At 33.5% G+C, this 17,386-nt stretch overlaps 2 protein-coding genes across 2 annotated transcripts; one reads left to right on the forward strand and one right to left on the reverse strand.

Annotated features, from left to right (window-relative positions):
* Window positions 1-8,148: 8,148 nt before the first annotated feature.
* LOC136807523 (intraflagellar transport protein 22 homolog) lies at window positions 8,149-16,835 on the reverse strand (the record flags this gene model as incomplete). The annotated part of the gene is given in 5 exon segments (XM_067064103.1): window positions 8,149-9,022; window positions 15,484-15,584; window positions 15,874-15,972; window positions 16,444-16,533; window positions 16,753-16,835. Coding segments are annotated over 5 exon segments (522 nt in total), but the record flags the coding sequence as incomplete, so codon positions are not given.
* Window positions 11,728-14,597, forward strand: LOC136807522 (TNF receptor-associated factor 6-like). Its single transcript, XM_067064102.1, has 5 exons — window positions 11,728-11,951; window positions 12,249-12,333; window positions 12,493-12,594; window positions 12,942-13,010; window positions 13,385-14,597. Exons 1-5 carry the CDS (start codon window positions 11,782-11,784, stop codon window positions 14,405-14,407), a joined length of 1,449 nt encoding a protein of 482 aa, XP_066920203.1. The 5' UTR covers window positions 11,728-11,781; the 3' UTR covers window positions 14,408-14,597.
* Window positions 16,836-17,386: the final 551 nt, after the last annotated feature.

Genomic DNA, 17,386 nt, shown 5'->3' on the forward strand with positions numbered 1-17,386 from the left:
TGTTGTCTTTTAGCATCCGACTTGTGAACAACAAAACTTTGTAAATAGAAATAAAAATCAAACAAAGCAAAATTTTTCTCTTTACAGTAGAGATTTCCAAACTTTTAATTTTCAACCAGAAAATATGAAACAGGTCAACAAGCTGGTTGAGATCAAACAAACCATAACTTATTACAAAAAAAAATCTAAAAATCAAGATATAGATTTTAGATAGTAGATTTTCTTTTTCTCAATCACAATACAAAGTACAAAGAAGTAAGACAGACAGGCTGCTAAGAAGGATGTAGTATTAATTTTCTGAGTAGCTAATTTTTCAAGTCGTATTGAACAAAAGGAACCCACTATTTGACTGTTTGTCATTCAAAGCTCTTTAAAAATATCTCTTTATAAGTAAGAAACAAAAACAGAATAAAAGTTATTCCGTCTTTCTAAACAAATAAGGATCTTGACCTCTATTACAGGATTACAGGATTACAGATCTGCAAGTGTATGTCAAAAAGTTAATCAGAAAAATCAAAAGTGCTCTTTGATAACCCTCAATCACAAGAATAATTACCGACTTAAGTTAATACAACTGACATCTGATTGCAAATTAAACATGATTATTTTGAACAGATTTGAACATTAAAGTGGAAATTGAAGGATGACAGCAAGGAAGAAAACCTTTTGTGTAATCAAAAAGTGACCTTTAAAAATATTTATACTTTATAAAAGTCTTTTAACTAGTTTTCAGTTCTGCAACATTTTCTAAATGGACGGCAATGGAATGACAAATTCAAGACCTTTTAGGTCAGGGGGGGGTGAAGCAGTTAGTACAAGACATCATGCCTACTAACTGCTTTCTCGGAAGAAGTTAGTAACACCACCACCTTGGTACACATAGTACAGTTAGTACTAACTGAATTTAGCCTTGAAAAAGGCTTTTGACCTTCATAAATTCAATAAAATCAAAGAAAATAAAATTTAATATCTTAAAAATGATTCAATTTTCCATAGCTTTCAATAGGAAATAACAACATTTTAGAAAATCAAATTTCTATTGCAACCAGCATATTGTTTTTAAGATTTATAAAAAAAATTTCGAAAATTTGAGAAAAAAAAATCTACTTCCCAAAAAATTTTTTTGGTAAAATACGGTCTTTTTTTTAAAATTTTCTCACAAAATCCTATTTTTTACACAGTTAGTACCAAAATTTGGCAAATTTTTAGCAGGGGACCACCCTTTTTTGCAGTTAGTACATCTGAGTACTAAGTGATTTTATCCAATTCATATGGCACACCACCACGGTACTAACCGGCATGATGTCTTGTACTAACTGCTTCACCCCCCCCTGTTTAGGTAGCTAAGGCATTGTTCATACAAAGGGCCACTAAGTCATTACAATGTGACTTCTATTCTAAATCTTTGAAAGAAATGTCACAAACCAGTAAAAACATAACCTCATCTGGTGGATACTAAAAGCAGGGGACTAAAATCTAAGATATGAAGTTTCGTGACATGATGAAATATAATCACAATTCTCCAAAATCCTTTTAGCATCATGAACTACTAAAATACCAACAAGGTGACACCCAGACACACAATTCTTTTAGTAGCTTTCACTAACATTAGTGATTTCTATCATTTTTGAATCTATTTCTTGATTTTGTAAAAAAAGAAATCTCCTTTTGATCAAAAATAGTGTGACATTGTAAAAAATGCTCAAAATCAACTTTTTGGAATAGCTCTTCATATTTTTTGAGTCAGCCATAGAGATTTCACAGGGTAATAGACCTCAACAAGCAACATGCTGAATGGACCTACCTGATGATGAAAGCTAGATAATAAGGCAATAAGGAGAAAAATGAAAACAATCAGTCAGACGATAAAGCGTTTTGCAAAAATGCATACAACACATTAAATTTTATCATTGATTGTTGATGGGGGAAGAGGGAAGGGGAGTAGGGAAAATAGAAATAGAAAGTTCAGGTTCATCTTTCATCAGTGCACAAAATTTCATAAAAAAATATAAAGTACAGCTCGAGAAATTCAAGAAATACTGTCTTTCCAGCGAAAATAGGTTGTTCTGGCTTTTTTGAATAGTTCCAGATTCAAAAATCGCATTGCTATTAATAATGTTTTTGACTGAAAAACAACCAATTATAAGAAAAAAATCCAATGAAAATCCAGGAAAACAGCGATTTCCGGCATTTTCGGCCGGAAAAAAATGTTTTTCCTCAAAAATCGGGCTCCGTCACATTTTGGGCATAGCCATTTTGCATCATTGTGCCAAAAATCAAAAAAAACTAATGAGCCAATCCTGAGAAAAGCTGGTAACAGATGGACGAACGAACGAACGGACATGGGTTAATTTATAAGGTCCTTCATCGGGGTACCCGGAGGTAGGTCCAAAAAATGTCAGTAAGTTAAACCAAGTAAGCTTATTCTAACCATTCTTAAACAAAATTCAGTCAAATACCACACCCACCATCACCAAAGCTTGAAGTTATTCAATATTTTACTTTTCATAACATCATTGGGGTTTTTTTAAATTTTTCAAACTTGGAGTAAGTTGGGCTGACCTAGTCTGTACACAGTATCTATGGCTAATTTCAAAAAGGGAGTGTTGTTATTGCCTTTCCTGATTTGAGATTTTTTCAAACTGACTGAGCTGCAATGGAATAGATGTGAGAGAAAGGAGATGATGAGAGAAGTATTGCTATTTCTAAATCACACTTCATCGCAGAGGTCTCAGTACAGAAATTTTTTATCAAACAAACAATGTACATAGTCATAGTCGAATTCGCACAACACACTGAGCTCAACTCAGATGCTTCAAATTACTCAGGCCCAATTTTAGCAATAAAAACAAAAAATTATTGCCAAGGCCTCAAAAATCAAAAACACCTCCGGATATTCACCCAAGGAACAAGTGCGTGAGATTTCAGCCAGATCAGACCATTTTTGAAGTCTCCAGCCTGCCCCAAAGATTTAGCCTCATTTTGGCAAAAACTTGTCCAAAAATACTTCCAGATATTCACCTAAGACCAAGCGTGCCAAATTTCAGTCAAATCAGAAAATTATTGAAGTCTCCAGGCTGCCTCAAAGTGTTAGCCTTGATTAGGCAAAAGTTTGTCCCCAGTCCCCAAAAATGTCAAAAAAAAATTTTTGTGACCTAAAAATCACTTTCTTTCTTAAAAAGTGCAAAAATAAACAATTCACTTGCCAAAAATAAGTTGCCAGGTTTAGAAATTTTAAAAGTAAAACAAGATATGAGTAGTAGCAGGTAGTAGTATGGTAAGGGAAATTTTAGACAAGGGATTTTGGATCACTTAATAAAAGCTAAAAATCAGGTTTTCCGAATAATTGGATGAATACTGAGAGATTTAAAAAAAACTTTTTTTTGGTTTTAGGAGGGGCATTTATTCAAGGGGGTGTTTATTAAATAATTTATAACCTAGGTCACTTCAGTAAAGTGAATGATGGGAACCTCTGTCTTTTCCATTTTGGCTTGAGTACAAATATGTAGATTTGAGGTGTAGAAACAGTCAATATAAATGACAGTCATAAATCGTCATAAGTTTTCCTTCATAATTATATACTACACTTTTTTCCAGCTACTTGTTTCAAATAAACGCCCTCCTAGAGAGAAGGCTTTTATTCAAAGGGGGTGTTTGTTTTAAGGGGGGCTTTTATTGAAGTTGCTGTAAAGAAGGTTGTTGAAATTAGACAAGGGATGCTGAAATTAGACCTGATCATATATAAATTTGATAATGATAAGTCATCTGATTGATTTGTCTTTTACAAATACAAGACCTGACAAGACAGCTATTGCCTAGAAACAAAATAATCTATCTTGTTTGCACTGGCTGAATGCAGGTAATGTTTGCTATACTGTAGTGATTTGTGTTTAATGCGGGCTCCTAAAGGTCTATTTACTGAGGTAGTTGAGGTAAATTTTTTTTGTTAGCTTGCCATTCTAGAAAGCTGGTAGGGGTAAAAAACCTGAACCTCAAATTGGTGTTTGTAGTGCTAATGGCTAAGAATGACCCTGGCATGGTTGCCCATCTGGAATCTGCTAAAGTCCCAAAACTGAAGCAAACTTGAGGTGTGTTTGGACCGGTTGTGGCTTCTTAACAATTGGGAAAGACACATCTGGACTTATTTCGTACTTTTTAAACTCCAGTTTATGGTTTTTCTGACTTTTTAGGACCTTATGAGTTATTTTCTATGTTTCTCAACTGATTGAATGATTTTCTGAAAGATCACCACTGGTGAGATTTGAACATACTAAATGCAGAGTTCTGATGATCAGGCAGTGTAGCCCTAAAGCTCTAAACCAGCATCTAATAACATGAAAACCAGAATATGATTCTTCAATGGGAATCAAAACTATAAAGTGCACTTACAAACATCAATTTGTCAGATCTAACAAAATTAATAACTGCACTGTCATCATTGACAATAAAACAAACGATTTTCTGTCAAGAGCCTTGTAAACATTCCAACAACTTCCATCGAAATGATCTATCATAGCTCAGTCTACCATTTTTAGCGCGGTCCGAGGATTGAGCCGAGGACGCTCCGCGAACTCCTGTGCGGGTGAAAAACTTCAATCTGTCAATCATTTTCTCAAGCGAAGAGTCAGCGAAGCGATTCTAGCTTTACGATAGTGCCGCGGGTCATCAATGGATAGTATTCAATTATCATTATCCCTTTATTTTCATTCCTAGAACTTTTGCAAAAAAAAAAGGAAAAATAGAAAAGTTGTATTTTTTACTGCTCTATTCACATACTGAATTTGAAAGATCTTCTATGTGGCGTTTTTTTGCAAACTTCAAAAAACTGATTTTTGTCCCGCAAAGGCGGGACTTTGGCTTAAGTGCTTGAGTGCAGCATAGGGTACAAAGTCCAAACATGCGTTTCCCGTAATTTTTGTGTGAATAGTTAGTTCTAGTTCTAGTTATGTATTTGCATAAGACAATTAAGCCTAATCTCGCAAATTCTACGTAAAAATTACAAAAATGAAAATATTTTAAATGTGCTGTCAGCAATAAATATATTAAAATATAACTTTAATAGTTATGTATAAAAGTTTGTTTATTTAAAATCTAATATAAATAAATAAATGTATGTAAATATAAAAAAGCTAAAATATAAAATGATCTTAATGCCGAAATCTTAAATTTTAAGCAGACAGATTTGAGTTGATTAGCTTGCATGGTAGATTAGTGTGGAAAAGTGTGAGAATTTATTCAAAAACTAGCAAAAGGATTTGAGTAAGTAGTTTAGTGTAAGTTTTATCTATCTTAGTGATTTTGTAAGAGTTTAAATTCCTAAAGGAAAACCCAACACTTTAACCACTGCCAGTTAGTGGAAGTACCTCAATTTTAAGCATGTTCAAAGTTCACAATAACGACTTTCTAAATAAAATTAAAAGTCAGCACTCCTTGGTTGTGACATAATTTACGAAATTGTTAAGATAAAATGGCATACTTTTTAACAACTTTTTTTCTAAGTCATTTTTTAAAAGTCTTTTTGTAGGAGAATGTGTCTCTCTATAAGGAATTTTATAACACTTCATGACAGATTAAAAAGACGATCAGAAAACAAAGCTTCTTCATTTTTTATTTTCGCATTTATGGGCAAGTCGAATGAAATTTTCAGAAGATGCTTTATTCAATATGAGGATTCCCATTTCCGTAAAATCGTGATTCCAATCACATGAGCATGGTTGCAAAATGGTGGCTATGGGTAATTCCTTTGTTCTTTTGCTATTTTCTTTTGTTCTATATGACGTTTTTGTCCACTAACTGACTGCGCCACGAATTCATGCCAAGAGACTGTTTCTGACAGCTGTTTATTATATTGTACAAACTACAAACCAGACTATACCGTGAAGCCCGGTAACTTGCATCAGTGGAGGGTAACTTGCATAGCCATCAGACTGACCAATTAAAGCAGCAAAATTTCAAAACAAATCAACTATGCAGCTCCGCTCGCAGCTCTACTCTACCACTTTTGTTTTGATTTAACTTTGTATTTTAATGACCAGACTGGTCATTCATTTGAGGGCTATGCATGTTAGCCTCCACTGATGCAAGTTACCCCGACTTCACGGTATATATTAAAAGAAAATCACAAAAAGTGCTTGTTTCAAGCTCCAACCCTAACCCTAACCCATCCTAGCCAATCTGATACACAACTACAACCAAACCAGGTCATATTTTAGAAAGGCAGGGTAGCGTCTGTTGGTGGCCAAAAAAGAGCACTTTTTCTTGTGTTTTTCTGATAAAAAGGCTGTTTTTACCAAAATTTTAGTGATTTCAAGAGGGGCAGTGTCCTATGACTAGATGCTAAAACATAAAAAACAACATGAAAAAGGCCTGCATATACCCAACCCTACTAGGTTGGCTGCACCTGCAGGTCCTATCCTGACACTATTTTCAAGAGCCGAATCTGAATATTTTAGCACTTTTTTATAACATATAATTTTACAACAAAGCTCAAATTCTATAGTTTCCCTAGACCTCACAGAACAAAATAGTTGATCTATGAATAGGGAATGTAGGGTGTGTGAAAATAAAGGGTGCAGCCTTACATTACAGTAAGAATAAAGATTTCATTCCATACAGCAAATCTAAACAAAATGGAATCTACAAAATTTTGAAATGGTCAAATGCGAAAGGAAATTCAAGCAGATGAAGCATGAGTTATGATTCATGCATGGTAATTACACAATTCAAACCTACAATCCTCTTGCCATGCCATCAAAATAGACAATAAAAACGACCTACAAAAGATATTGATGATTGAGGTTGAGAAACAAGACCATGCAGTGTTCGTGTCACAAAAACGCCGTCGCCATTTTGCTTTCCGTCGCGTTCTCTCGGACGCGGTGAACGATGATTGGACGATGAACAGTTTCAAACAAAAGATCCCCCATTTCGAGCTAAAACCGCCCGCCGCCCATAGTTAATTTGCACAAAAACATAACTAGCATAACTACAAACCCCTACAAACTAGTGAAACTAGTATTTCTCATCAATTTTTCTTCAACAAAAACGATAACTGTAAATATTGTATTAAAGATCAAATATAAAATTATATATTATATATTAAAATTATTGTATTATTGTATTAAAGATGTTTTTTTTTCTATATACCATTTATGGTGATTAAAGAGCAATCAAAAAAAAAAAAAAAAAAAAACGCCCAATGTATACTTCCAAGCATGACTTAATTGCTTTACAAAATCAACGCATGTACTCTAAAATGTATATAAAACAAATAGAAAATCACCATAAATTTCAGTTGTAAAGAAGTCATGGTCTGAATCTGACTGGCCACTAATTTTGTTTTATTTTAGAAAACTGAGACTCCTGAGACTATGCAGTTGGGCAAAATGGGTGTTGGTCTTGTCGGGTATGTGCAAACCGAGGGACCCTTTTTTATACACCCTCGAAAAGGGTACAAAAAATCATAAAGCAGCAATCGAGTCTCTGTACAGGGTCCCAAAATTACAAAAGATTGACTCCCTCACAGGATCATAAATTTTCGCAATTTGTGTCAAAAATTTAATTCTGGTTGAAACTTGGGGTAGAATTCTCTCATCACAGGGTCGTAACGCACGTCAAAAAAGAGGGAAAGTTTCTAAAATTAAGTCTCTAATCATTTTCGAACTCTGACTCGGACATGTCGTTACCTCGCAAACCTAGTACCCACAGGCTCCTTCCCAAAATAAAGCTTAAAAGACGACCCAAAACAAGCCTATTATCTTTATATAACCGTGTTTTTCTACCAAATAGTCTGGCCTTTTTCTAAAATGGTTATTGCATGCGGCAAATAAGGAGATTTTGAGTCCAAATTCAAGTCCAAATCCGATACACGTTTTTTTTTTATAAGAACGTCAAAAAAGTTTTGAAGCCTTCGGATGTTCTTAGTTTTTTGGATTTGAAGCCTAAAAATGTTCTTAAAATGTTCTTATTTTCAGCATTTTTTGAGCATTTTGATGTAATTTCTTAAGAAATTGCATGTTTTAAAGTCTCCAAAGCCTTAGTATGTTCTTAGAATGTTCTTAAATTTTTGGGCCTCGAAGCCTTATGTTCTTATATAGTTTGTTCTTATAAAAAAACGCAACTTATGAAAAAAGGAAAATATGAAAAATGTTTTATGTACACATCAATATCATTTCTCTTCTTTTACATTTTGTGATCATTGTATTTACAATTTATCTAATATTATATACAAATGACAAAAAAAATGACAATAAAAATGTTACAGTGAGAATGTGCTCGGCAAAAAAAAGAACCCATCGCAAATAAAAATGAATGATATAGATAAAAAGGTAATGATGGCGATGTTATGAATCATTAATCGGTTATGATTTGAAAAATATCTTCGTCCGATGATGAAGAATTAGAGTACATTCGACGTTCATAGGAACGTTTACAAACAGAACTTTAAAGAGACAATTAGATTTGTAAAAGTTGGCATGTGGGATCCTTCTATTGCTCTGAGCAAAATCTCAAAATATTTTTGCCTAATTATTTTCCAAAGTCGAGATATTTAAGTTTTTGGCTTTTAAGATGAAAACAATAGAATTTCGACGTAAGAACCCTGTAAGAACCCATTTTCAAAAATATTGAAATTATTATTTTGATATCTCGATTCTAGAAAACTGTTACACAAAAATATTTTGAGGTTTTACTAAGGACCACAGAAGGTCTAGTCAATTTTCCGCATTAACATACAAGCTAATGGAAAAATGTCCTCTTTTACTTTATTTTTTTCGAGTATATTAGACCGAGTTAAGTTTAATTCGAAACCAGTGTATTTACGCGGGTTGTTTTAACTTGCGGCTGCTTGCGAGGCAAAAAAAGCCAGCACATTTTCATTCAATAATACTGAGTTCCTCTTGTTCTCTCCGATCAGAAACCAGCGCTACGACATTTCTTAAAAACAAATTGAAACTCATTCGCACGTTATCTGGTTCGTTATCCAGGTCGGTAACAACACATCGCACTTTACCCAAACTGCCACCTGTTAAAATGAAAATGAACAAGATGTTAATCACATGTTTTTTACAAGCATAACGTTGGTTTTTTTTATAGAAGCATAAAGTTTTTTTTTCTATAAGCACAACGTTGTTTTATCTTCTATAAGCACGATATTCTTTTTTCTATAAGCATAACGTTTATATGCAGGCTCAGTTTTTGGTACCTAAACAATGGCTCTCCTATTTAAGAAAAGAACAATAGAATGCTGCATAACGCGAGCCTGATAAAGGGGGGTAGACAATTGCTTATGAAAAAACATGAATTCTATAAAAGATCAAGTACAATTTTGATACAGTATGGCTCTTTGCGGTCTTAAAATTGGTCCAAAATCTTTGTAAAAAAAGTGACCCGAGTCACTTTATGGGAATTACCCTTACTTTGCAAGTGACTAAAGCTTTTTATTATTTTCGATTCCAAGTTATCTCTATTTCGAGGATTGTGATGGTTTTCAAGCCAGTCCTAAAGGGGGATCTGAATTAAATTGTGATACATATCTTGCTCGTTGAGAAGATAATTGTAAGTGGCGTATAATAGCATGTGAAAACTTTTGCAACAGCTATATTTTGAATCAACCAAAAGAATTCAGCATGAAGCCATGATGATGGCTGCTTGCAAAATTTAGCCGGTTAAGAAAAGTGTGATCACTCTAAAAAAATTATTCAACATTGAAACAAGTTTAAATTGTAAAGGCTTGGGGACACCAAAATTTTTTTTTTCGCGTGCAATGCAACATGCTCCATCCCACCAACACAAGAAAAAAAGCGAGAAAAAAAGTGCGTGCCCCATGGTTTCTTTTTTTGTTTCATGGGACAAAAAGTGAGGGAAATACCCAAAAGACACACTGATTTTGTCCCTGGGACAAGTTTGGTTGGTGGGATGGAGCATGTTGCATTGCACCAACGCGAAAAAGAGTTCTCGTGTCCCCAAGCCTTAAGAAAGACGTATTTTCTCTAAAATTACGAGGTTTTTTTTGATTCACAAAACATCATTTTAGTCCTAATAATCAACTTGTTGTACTAACAACAGTTGGTGATAATCAAAGAAAGCTGATTTGAAAAAAATTTATTACATAGAATTTTAGACTAATCTCCATTTATATTACATCCATAATGATAAGAGTAGTAATATTGTGTTATTATGTATGGCATAAAAAATGAAGCGACTGCTTAGGTAGAAATTTTCGTCATCTTTCGTGACTTCATCAGCATATCAAGTCACGAAAGATGACGAAAATTTCTACCTAAGCAGTCGCTTCATTTTTTATGTTTTACAAATTTGCTGCTTCTACATTTTACGTTTTTTATTATGTATGGGATATGATGTGCATTTCGATGTGTTTCTTGTTATGGTGTAGTGGAAAACGTTGTACTAAGCCAGATATTTAGTCACAACTTACCATCAGATTTTATACCAAGTGACTGAATCAATCTAGCTTAGATTTCTAGACTATTATCCATTTTGGTTTGTATTTATTTGCTTAGCAAGATAGCTGTAGGGTGAGGTTTTTCGTTTATCCTCCTTTATACATGTGATGTTCATTTTGGTGTGCTTCTTAGACTTCTATTTTTTTTAAGTAGTATCTATTTGGGTTTGTATTTAGTCAATCAAGTTTCATTTCTATTCTCTCTTCTATCCATGTTCTTTGGAGAGAAAGGACCGAATTTGCAATAACAAAAAAATCGAATACATACAAAACAATAAAGAACGAACAATTTTTTTGCTTCAGGTATGTATTGAATTTAGGTTGAAATTTGATCCTAACTTAAGAATACCGTAAAGAATATTTTAGGATAACTTCATCGAGAAAGTTAAGAATAACCACAATGAGATGGAAAGAAACAATACACCGTTTAACAGTGTCGGCTGCGCACGCGTATGAACAATTTTCTATTGTTTTGATTTTGGCAACCACGGAAAACTTCCCTCTCCCCCGTAAAAAATGGTAGGTAAACATCCAGTTCTCATAAGAAAACCCAGCAGAGAAATGGTAGGTAAAGAACTCCTTTTAATCATAACTTCTTTTCCTCTTGATGAATTTTTGTGAAATTTTCAGGAGAGATACATAAAATTGTCATTAATATCATGTTCAAACATCTAAAACATTCTCTTTAAAGGAAGGGAAAAAAATGGCAATGTTTACATTTCTCTAACCTTCCACAGTACTAAAGTGAGCATTTTTACCTACCGCCTCTACGGTGGAGATGGCGAGAGTGTTAAACGGTGTATTCTTATAGCATGTATATGATCTTTCCAATCTTTCAAAAAGGTTAGGAATATGTGTTGTGATGGGAAATACACTCCATACTCTCATAAAAAAAGGAGTCACAATTGTAATAAGATAGCACTTGAAATTCGAAACATGGCTCATTAAAATTTGCTATGTAAGATTACGGGGGTATCGCTTTTATATATAGCATCGCCATTGTCGAGTTAAATCTCGACATTAGCAATCGCTTTATACCCCCGGTATTTTTAACATAGGAGTAGGTATAATAACTCTTATGACTGTGACATGCGCAAATGTGATTATCACAGTTTTGTGCTGTTGCAAGTATGTTGAGTGTTTTTTATAAATTAAACTATGATTTTTTCTAAATTGTTCAATTTTTTTCTCAATTTATTTTGCACTATTTTTACTACAGTGAAAGTCAGACGATTAATTGTTTCACTTTTTTTTTAAAGAGAATCGTCAAAGTTCAAAACCAAAGTCAAAGTTTCGAAACCCGATCGAGAATTTTCAAAATGATGCAAAGTGGATTTCAGTTCGAGATCGCAGGACCTGGACTAAAGGAATTGGAATGTCCAATCTGTTTAGGAATTGTTCGAAATGCAATAGAGCTTCCCTGTGAGCACTTGATGTGTAAAGCATGTTTGGAACACTATGAAAAAGAAATAACTGATACATCACAAAGGTACCGTTAAAATTGGTTGGAAGAGGGGATGCTTATTTTGAACGTGGCTTTAAGGGTCATTTTGGTGGTAGCTTAAGGGTCTTTTTTCACTTTGGCTAGTTTTCCAGGAGTTACCCAAACATTTTATGGTTAAATAACTTCGCTAAATTATTATTAGCACGTTAAAAAATGGTAAATAATTCAAAAAGAAGGAAAGTCTCCAAATATAAATTTCTTTCAGACTCAGGCTAGCAGTACCAAAAATGTGCAGCAACAGCTAATTGAAGCTAATTGAAATATGTTTCATTGTATATTTAGAGAAAGACTCAACAACGACAACAGCAGCAACAACAATGTTGTGTTCAGATGCAGTGTTTGCATGACACCTTACAAAGTAGAAGATGTAAGAACATTTTTACTTTCACTTTCAAACTAAATTTTCATAACCCCAAATTTGATACACTAGGAATGAGGGTTTTAATTAAAGCCCACTAGAAATATTTCAAAACAACCCAGCTATTTAATTTAACTGTTTAAAAATGTTTTTCGTAAATTGTTTTAGAAAAAGTCGGTGAAGTCCATGGATAGAATAGCACAGACATCCGTACATATCAAATGCTTACAAAAACAATGTGACTGGGTTGGCTGTATTAAAGACTACACAGTAAGTTCAAAACTTCCAACAAAATTTTCTAGCTTACAAAAAGTGCCTGACAAAAATGAACGACTGAAGTTAAATAACGTAAACAGCAAAATATGAGTGTCGAATTATTTTCATTTTACTTTAATCGGATTTATTTTCGTGAATCAACAAAAAGTCTGTTAGAAATGGCCCTGAATACGTCAAATATTTGTCAAGATTCGATCTTAAAATTTCGTGTGAATTCAATTTTGCGAGTCAGCAATCTCACTGTCAGGAAAAAGACAAAAAATCGTGAAAACGATTCTCGCCAAATTTAATATAATTATATAAGAAATCAAAAAGAATAAAAATCTTTATCTTTCATACAGGATCACGAGAAGAAATGTAATTTCATTTGGATCCAATGTCCATTTGCTCAACTTGGCTGTTTTACTGATGTAAGTAAATCTCATACACTTTTCAAATCACATTCATTGACCCAGATAAATTTTCTCGAGATCTTAATTGTTTTCACAAATTTTTACCATTCTTGCGAAATTTTCTAAATCAAATTTCAACGTAAAATATATCTTAAATATGACATTCTGGCGTTTACAGGACAAATTTAAAAATATTTTGACAGATTCCGAAAATTAAATCCACGTGAAATTTTTCAAAATGCTATTCGCGAAAATAAAATCTAGAATATTTCGGAATTTTCCGGATTGCGAAAATTACTTTTCTTAACCATTAAAACGAGAACCCTGCCTCGAAAAGGAATTTCTATTATTTTACAAAAAATATTACAAGCCAACTATACATTTTATTTCAGGTTCTGAGAGGAGAACTTATGATGCACAATGAAACCAATCGACTTGCCCATGATTCATTAGTTCTGGCTGCACTCAGCTCCTTTGCAGATGAGAGAAAAACATATCAGCATAAAATAAACCAGCAAGGTGAACAAATACAGAACTTAGAAAAGCTTCTTCTTAAAAATACCCAAAAGATCCAATCAATAGAAGAAGAAAACGAAAAGCTCAAATACAAAACAGACCAACAGGCCATGGTTTCCAATAAAACCACAAATGATATTGAAAATTTGAAATGTGACCAAAAACAATTGGAAATGAAAATTGATGGGCATGAGTTGACTGTTGGCAACTTAACTGTGGCTGTGAATGATATGAAAAGTAAGACACAGTCTTCGGAAAGCTTGGTCAATATTAACAGTAATGAGATCAACAATCTGAAAACTTTTGCTGTTAGAATGAGTCAATTGCATATGAAATTGAGTGATACGAACATACACAACGAAAATAATATTTTCAATTATCTTGAAGAATGGCAATATGTTGATAACGAAGACGTCATCTCTTGGAATATTTTTGTGGATAATTTTTCCGAAGAGATTGAAGAATATCCCTACCTAGACACCCTTGAAAAAGCTTCCAGGAGATACAAAAATACAATTTATCCAAAATACTGGAGTGAGAGGTTGAACAAATTACGCCAATATTTGGTTTGCGGTGTTGTGGCATGGAACTATGTAAAACTTACAATTGGACCACTAAGAAATATATTTGTTACCATCTACGAGACGCTAGCAGAATTTAACGAAGAAGTTAGCAAAGCAAAATATTGTAGACGTTCGGCGTTGACAGCTAGCTATCGAAACTATGAAGAAAGTTGTCTCTATATTGCTGTTTTTTATTATCGTGCGATAGAAGATGTATGGGTTTTGGACTGGGAAGACATAGAGATGAGCAAGTCTGTACTACCCGGAGAGATGGTGGCTTTGGAGGCCAGCAAACATTGGGAAGGAGACGTTATTTTAGAAATCAACGAGGCATAATTCAAAATGTACTAATCTTAAAATTGATCAACTTTAAATATCTCTAACGTTTAAGGAAATGAAAGGATTTTTCTCAATTTTCAGGACATTATTCGGTTATACGAGCAGTGAAGTTTAGTTCACCTATATACTTGTAGCTTAGCTGATGATTCGTAAAAGATGAAACTGACAGTACTAAATTGATTCTTGTCTACTTTTTTTTATAAAATCGTAGGGTATACTTGTACTTATATACAAACAACTGAAACATTCATAAAAATTTATCATTTACTGGGAACAGTTTACGGTTCTAAAACGGAGTCGTTTAGAAAAATGATTTTGGTTCTTAAAATTAGAATATTATATTGAACTAGCAGTCCCAGGCCGTCGTAACTGGCGACTTGTCACCATAGTGTCCTAATAAAGGGGGGGGATTCTGATTTTGGCCCTTTTTTTAAAGTAGGGGGAAAATGCTAATTCATCGAATCGCACATCGAGCGAGCACGTTAAATTTATATATTAAAAAGAATTAGGTGAAAAAGATGACCTTGCAGTGCTAATTTCAACCACAAATGAATTCTTCCACAAAGTTTCAAAATGAAAGGGGTTCCTTAGCCATCGTGTGATTTTGCCATTCCAGTGTGATTTTGAAAAACTTTGGAGATCGTTGGAAGTGTTTCTCATAAAAAGTCTGAGTCTAATTTCAAAATAATCTTCCATAATCTGAAGAATAGAGGCGCTTCTGAAATTTTCTAAAATCCCACATATTTAGAAAGATAATGGATAACTCAAAATTCAATGTAGAGAAATGCGTAAGCTTTCTTTTCTTGAAATAAAATATTTGTTAGCATCAGCTTTCTGCAGCCTATTATTCAAATTCTATAAAAATCCATGAATACTAATCAGGGGCAAGAATTACCAATATCATTTGTGTGTAGGCTAAAAATGTTGATGCAAATCTAAAACGTTTTCCCCGGAAAAAGATTTACGGTAGGATAAATACGCTGCAGAAAAGGCTTTAGACATGTAAGGCTATTTTTATATAGATTATTTTTTAAGTTAATCACTGGTTATTAAAAATAAGAGAATATTCCTACCTATTCCGGCTTTCTTGGGATTTTCGTTTCCAGGTTTGACGTGGGCCATCATTAGACATTGCTCGTTCCGAAGGCCTTGTTCTTTTGCAAAGTGTAAATGCCTATGTGAAGAAGTAGGAGAATGAGCATTTTCATCAATTTTGAATTTAAGCCGGAAAACATGAAATAATTTTTTTTCGTAACACAAAAATATTTTCCTTTTACATATACATATAGCTTCCTGTCCAACTTAATCTCCTTTGGGTTAGCAAAAATTACCTTCAAAATAAGTTTTTTCATAATCAAGCTCTAATCCCCGTAATATTTCAAAATCTACCGACTAAACTAGTCTTTGAGTATTGACAAATCCTAGGACACAACATGACAAAATATAAGTGTTTCTTTTCTTACCATTTTTCCAATTCAGATTCATGGGATTTTCTTGTAGGGTTGTAAACAAAGAGCACACCATTTGAATCTTTTTGCATGCTTGGCCAACACATTTCAAACCTGAACAAAACATAAAAATTGTTGTAAATTATAGTAAAAATGGAGGAGGTTCCAACAATACTTTCATTTTGTGTAAAATTGCTGAGATTTTTGTTTCATGGAGTTGGAATTATTTAAAAAACAATATTGCCTATGTGACACAATTTATAAATATAATCCTAGAAGAATGCCTTGGATTGATTTTTTTTTTAATATCCTACCTAAATGAAAATAATTTTCGAAATATTTTACCTTTTAGCAAAAAATAAAACCCGCGTGAATTACTGACTCGCCAAATTGAAATCCACGCAAAATTTTAAAGATATTTTTGCTTAAAAATAGCTGTAAATTTGCTGTTTTTAACAAAAATAGGTGTTTCAGTGACATCAAAATTTAAAATTGCTGATTCGCGAAAAGAAATCCGGAAGATTTTACAAATTATTTGGCTCGCGAAATAAAAACTCGCCAAAATTAATCCAATTAAAGTATTACCTATTGTCACCACTACAATCCCAAAGTTCAACTTCTATTGATTCTGAGCCTCCTGGCATTTCCAAATTGTCCACTTCGAATTCTAAAATCCTAATGAAGAAAAAAATAACTCATAAATTTATCTGGGAATACCTAATTTTTTAAGTGATTTAGACAAACAAAGCCAACAATCTTTCTTCCTTTTTGAGGTACGATGCATAATGTATGCTTAAATGAGTACAAGGTTATAACAATGGAAGCTAATTGGAGAGCAATTTCAAAGCCATGATATTGTTCATCTGATCATTTCTTCTCCAAAGAAATTGATACCTGACTCCTTGAGTTGGATGGTAATCACCACCAGCCGATTCTGTAGCGTCTGCCAGAAAGTTGGATATTACTGTTTTACCACTCTGTTGTAAAAAAAAATTGCATGTCCCATTGAGTACTCTTAATACTCTGGAATAAGCAGGGGGGGGTGGTACTTTGGGAGAAAAACCATAAAACAGGGGGGTCAATATTAAGTGAATTTGGGTTGATTTTCCAAAAAACAAGCTAGATGCTGAATGGACCTACCTGATGATGAAAGTTAGATAGCAATGCGAGGAGAAAAAAATCAGTCAGAAAATATATCGTTAAGCGAAAATGCATAACGCAATAAATTCATCATTGATTGTTGATGGGGGGAGAGGGAAGGGTTGTAGGGAAAAATTAATAGAAAGTTCTGGTCGCAAAAATCAGTTTTATTGACAATTGAATCATGCTTGATGGTGAGCATTGTTATCAAATGTTTTTGTGTGAAAACATAGAAATACAAGGAAAACATATAATGAAAATCTGCAAAGACGGCGATTTCCCCATTTCCACCGGAAAAATTTTTTCCTCAAAAATCGAACTCGCCATGTTTTGAGCATTGCAATACGCATCTTTCTGCAAAAAAATCAGAAAAAAGCTAAAGAGAAAC

Source organism: Clytia hemisphaerica, unplaced genomic scaffold (assembly GCF_902728285.1).
Source record: "Clytia hemisphaerica strain Z4C2 unplaced genomic scaffold, Clytia hemisphaerica genome assembly, whole genome shotgun sequence".
In the NCBI taxonomy this organism is placed as follows: Eukaryota; Metazoa; Cnidaria; class Hydrozoa; order Leptothecata; family Clytiidae; genus Clytia; species Clytia hemisphaerica.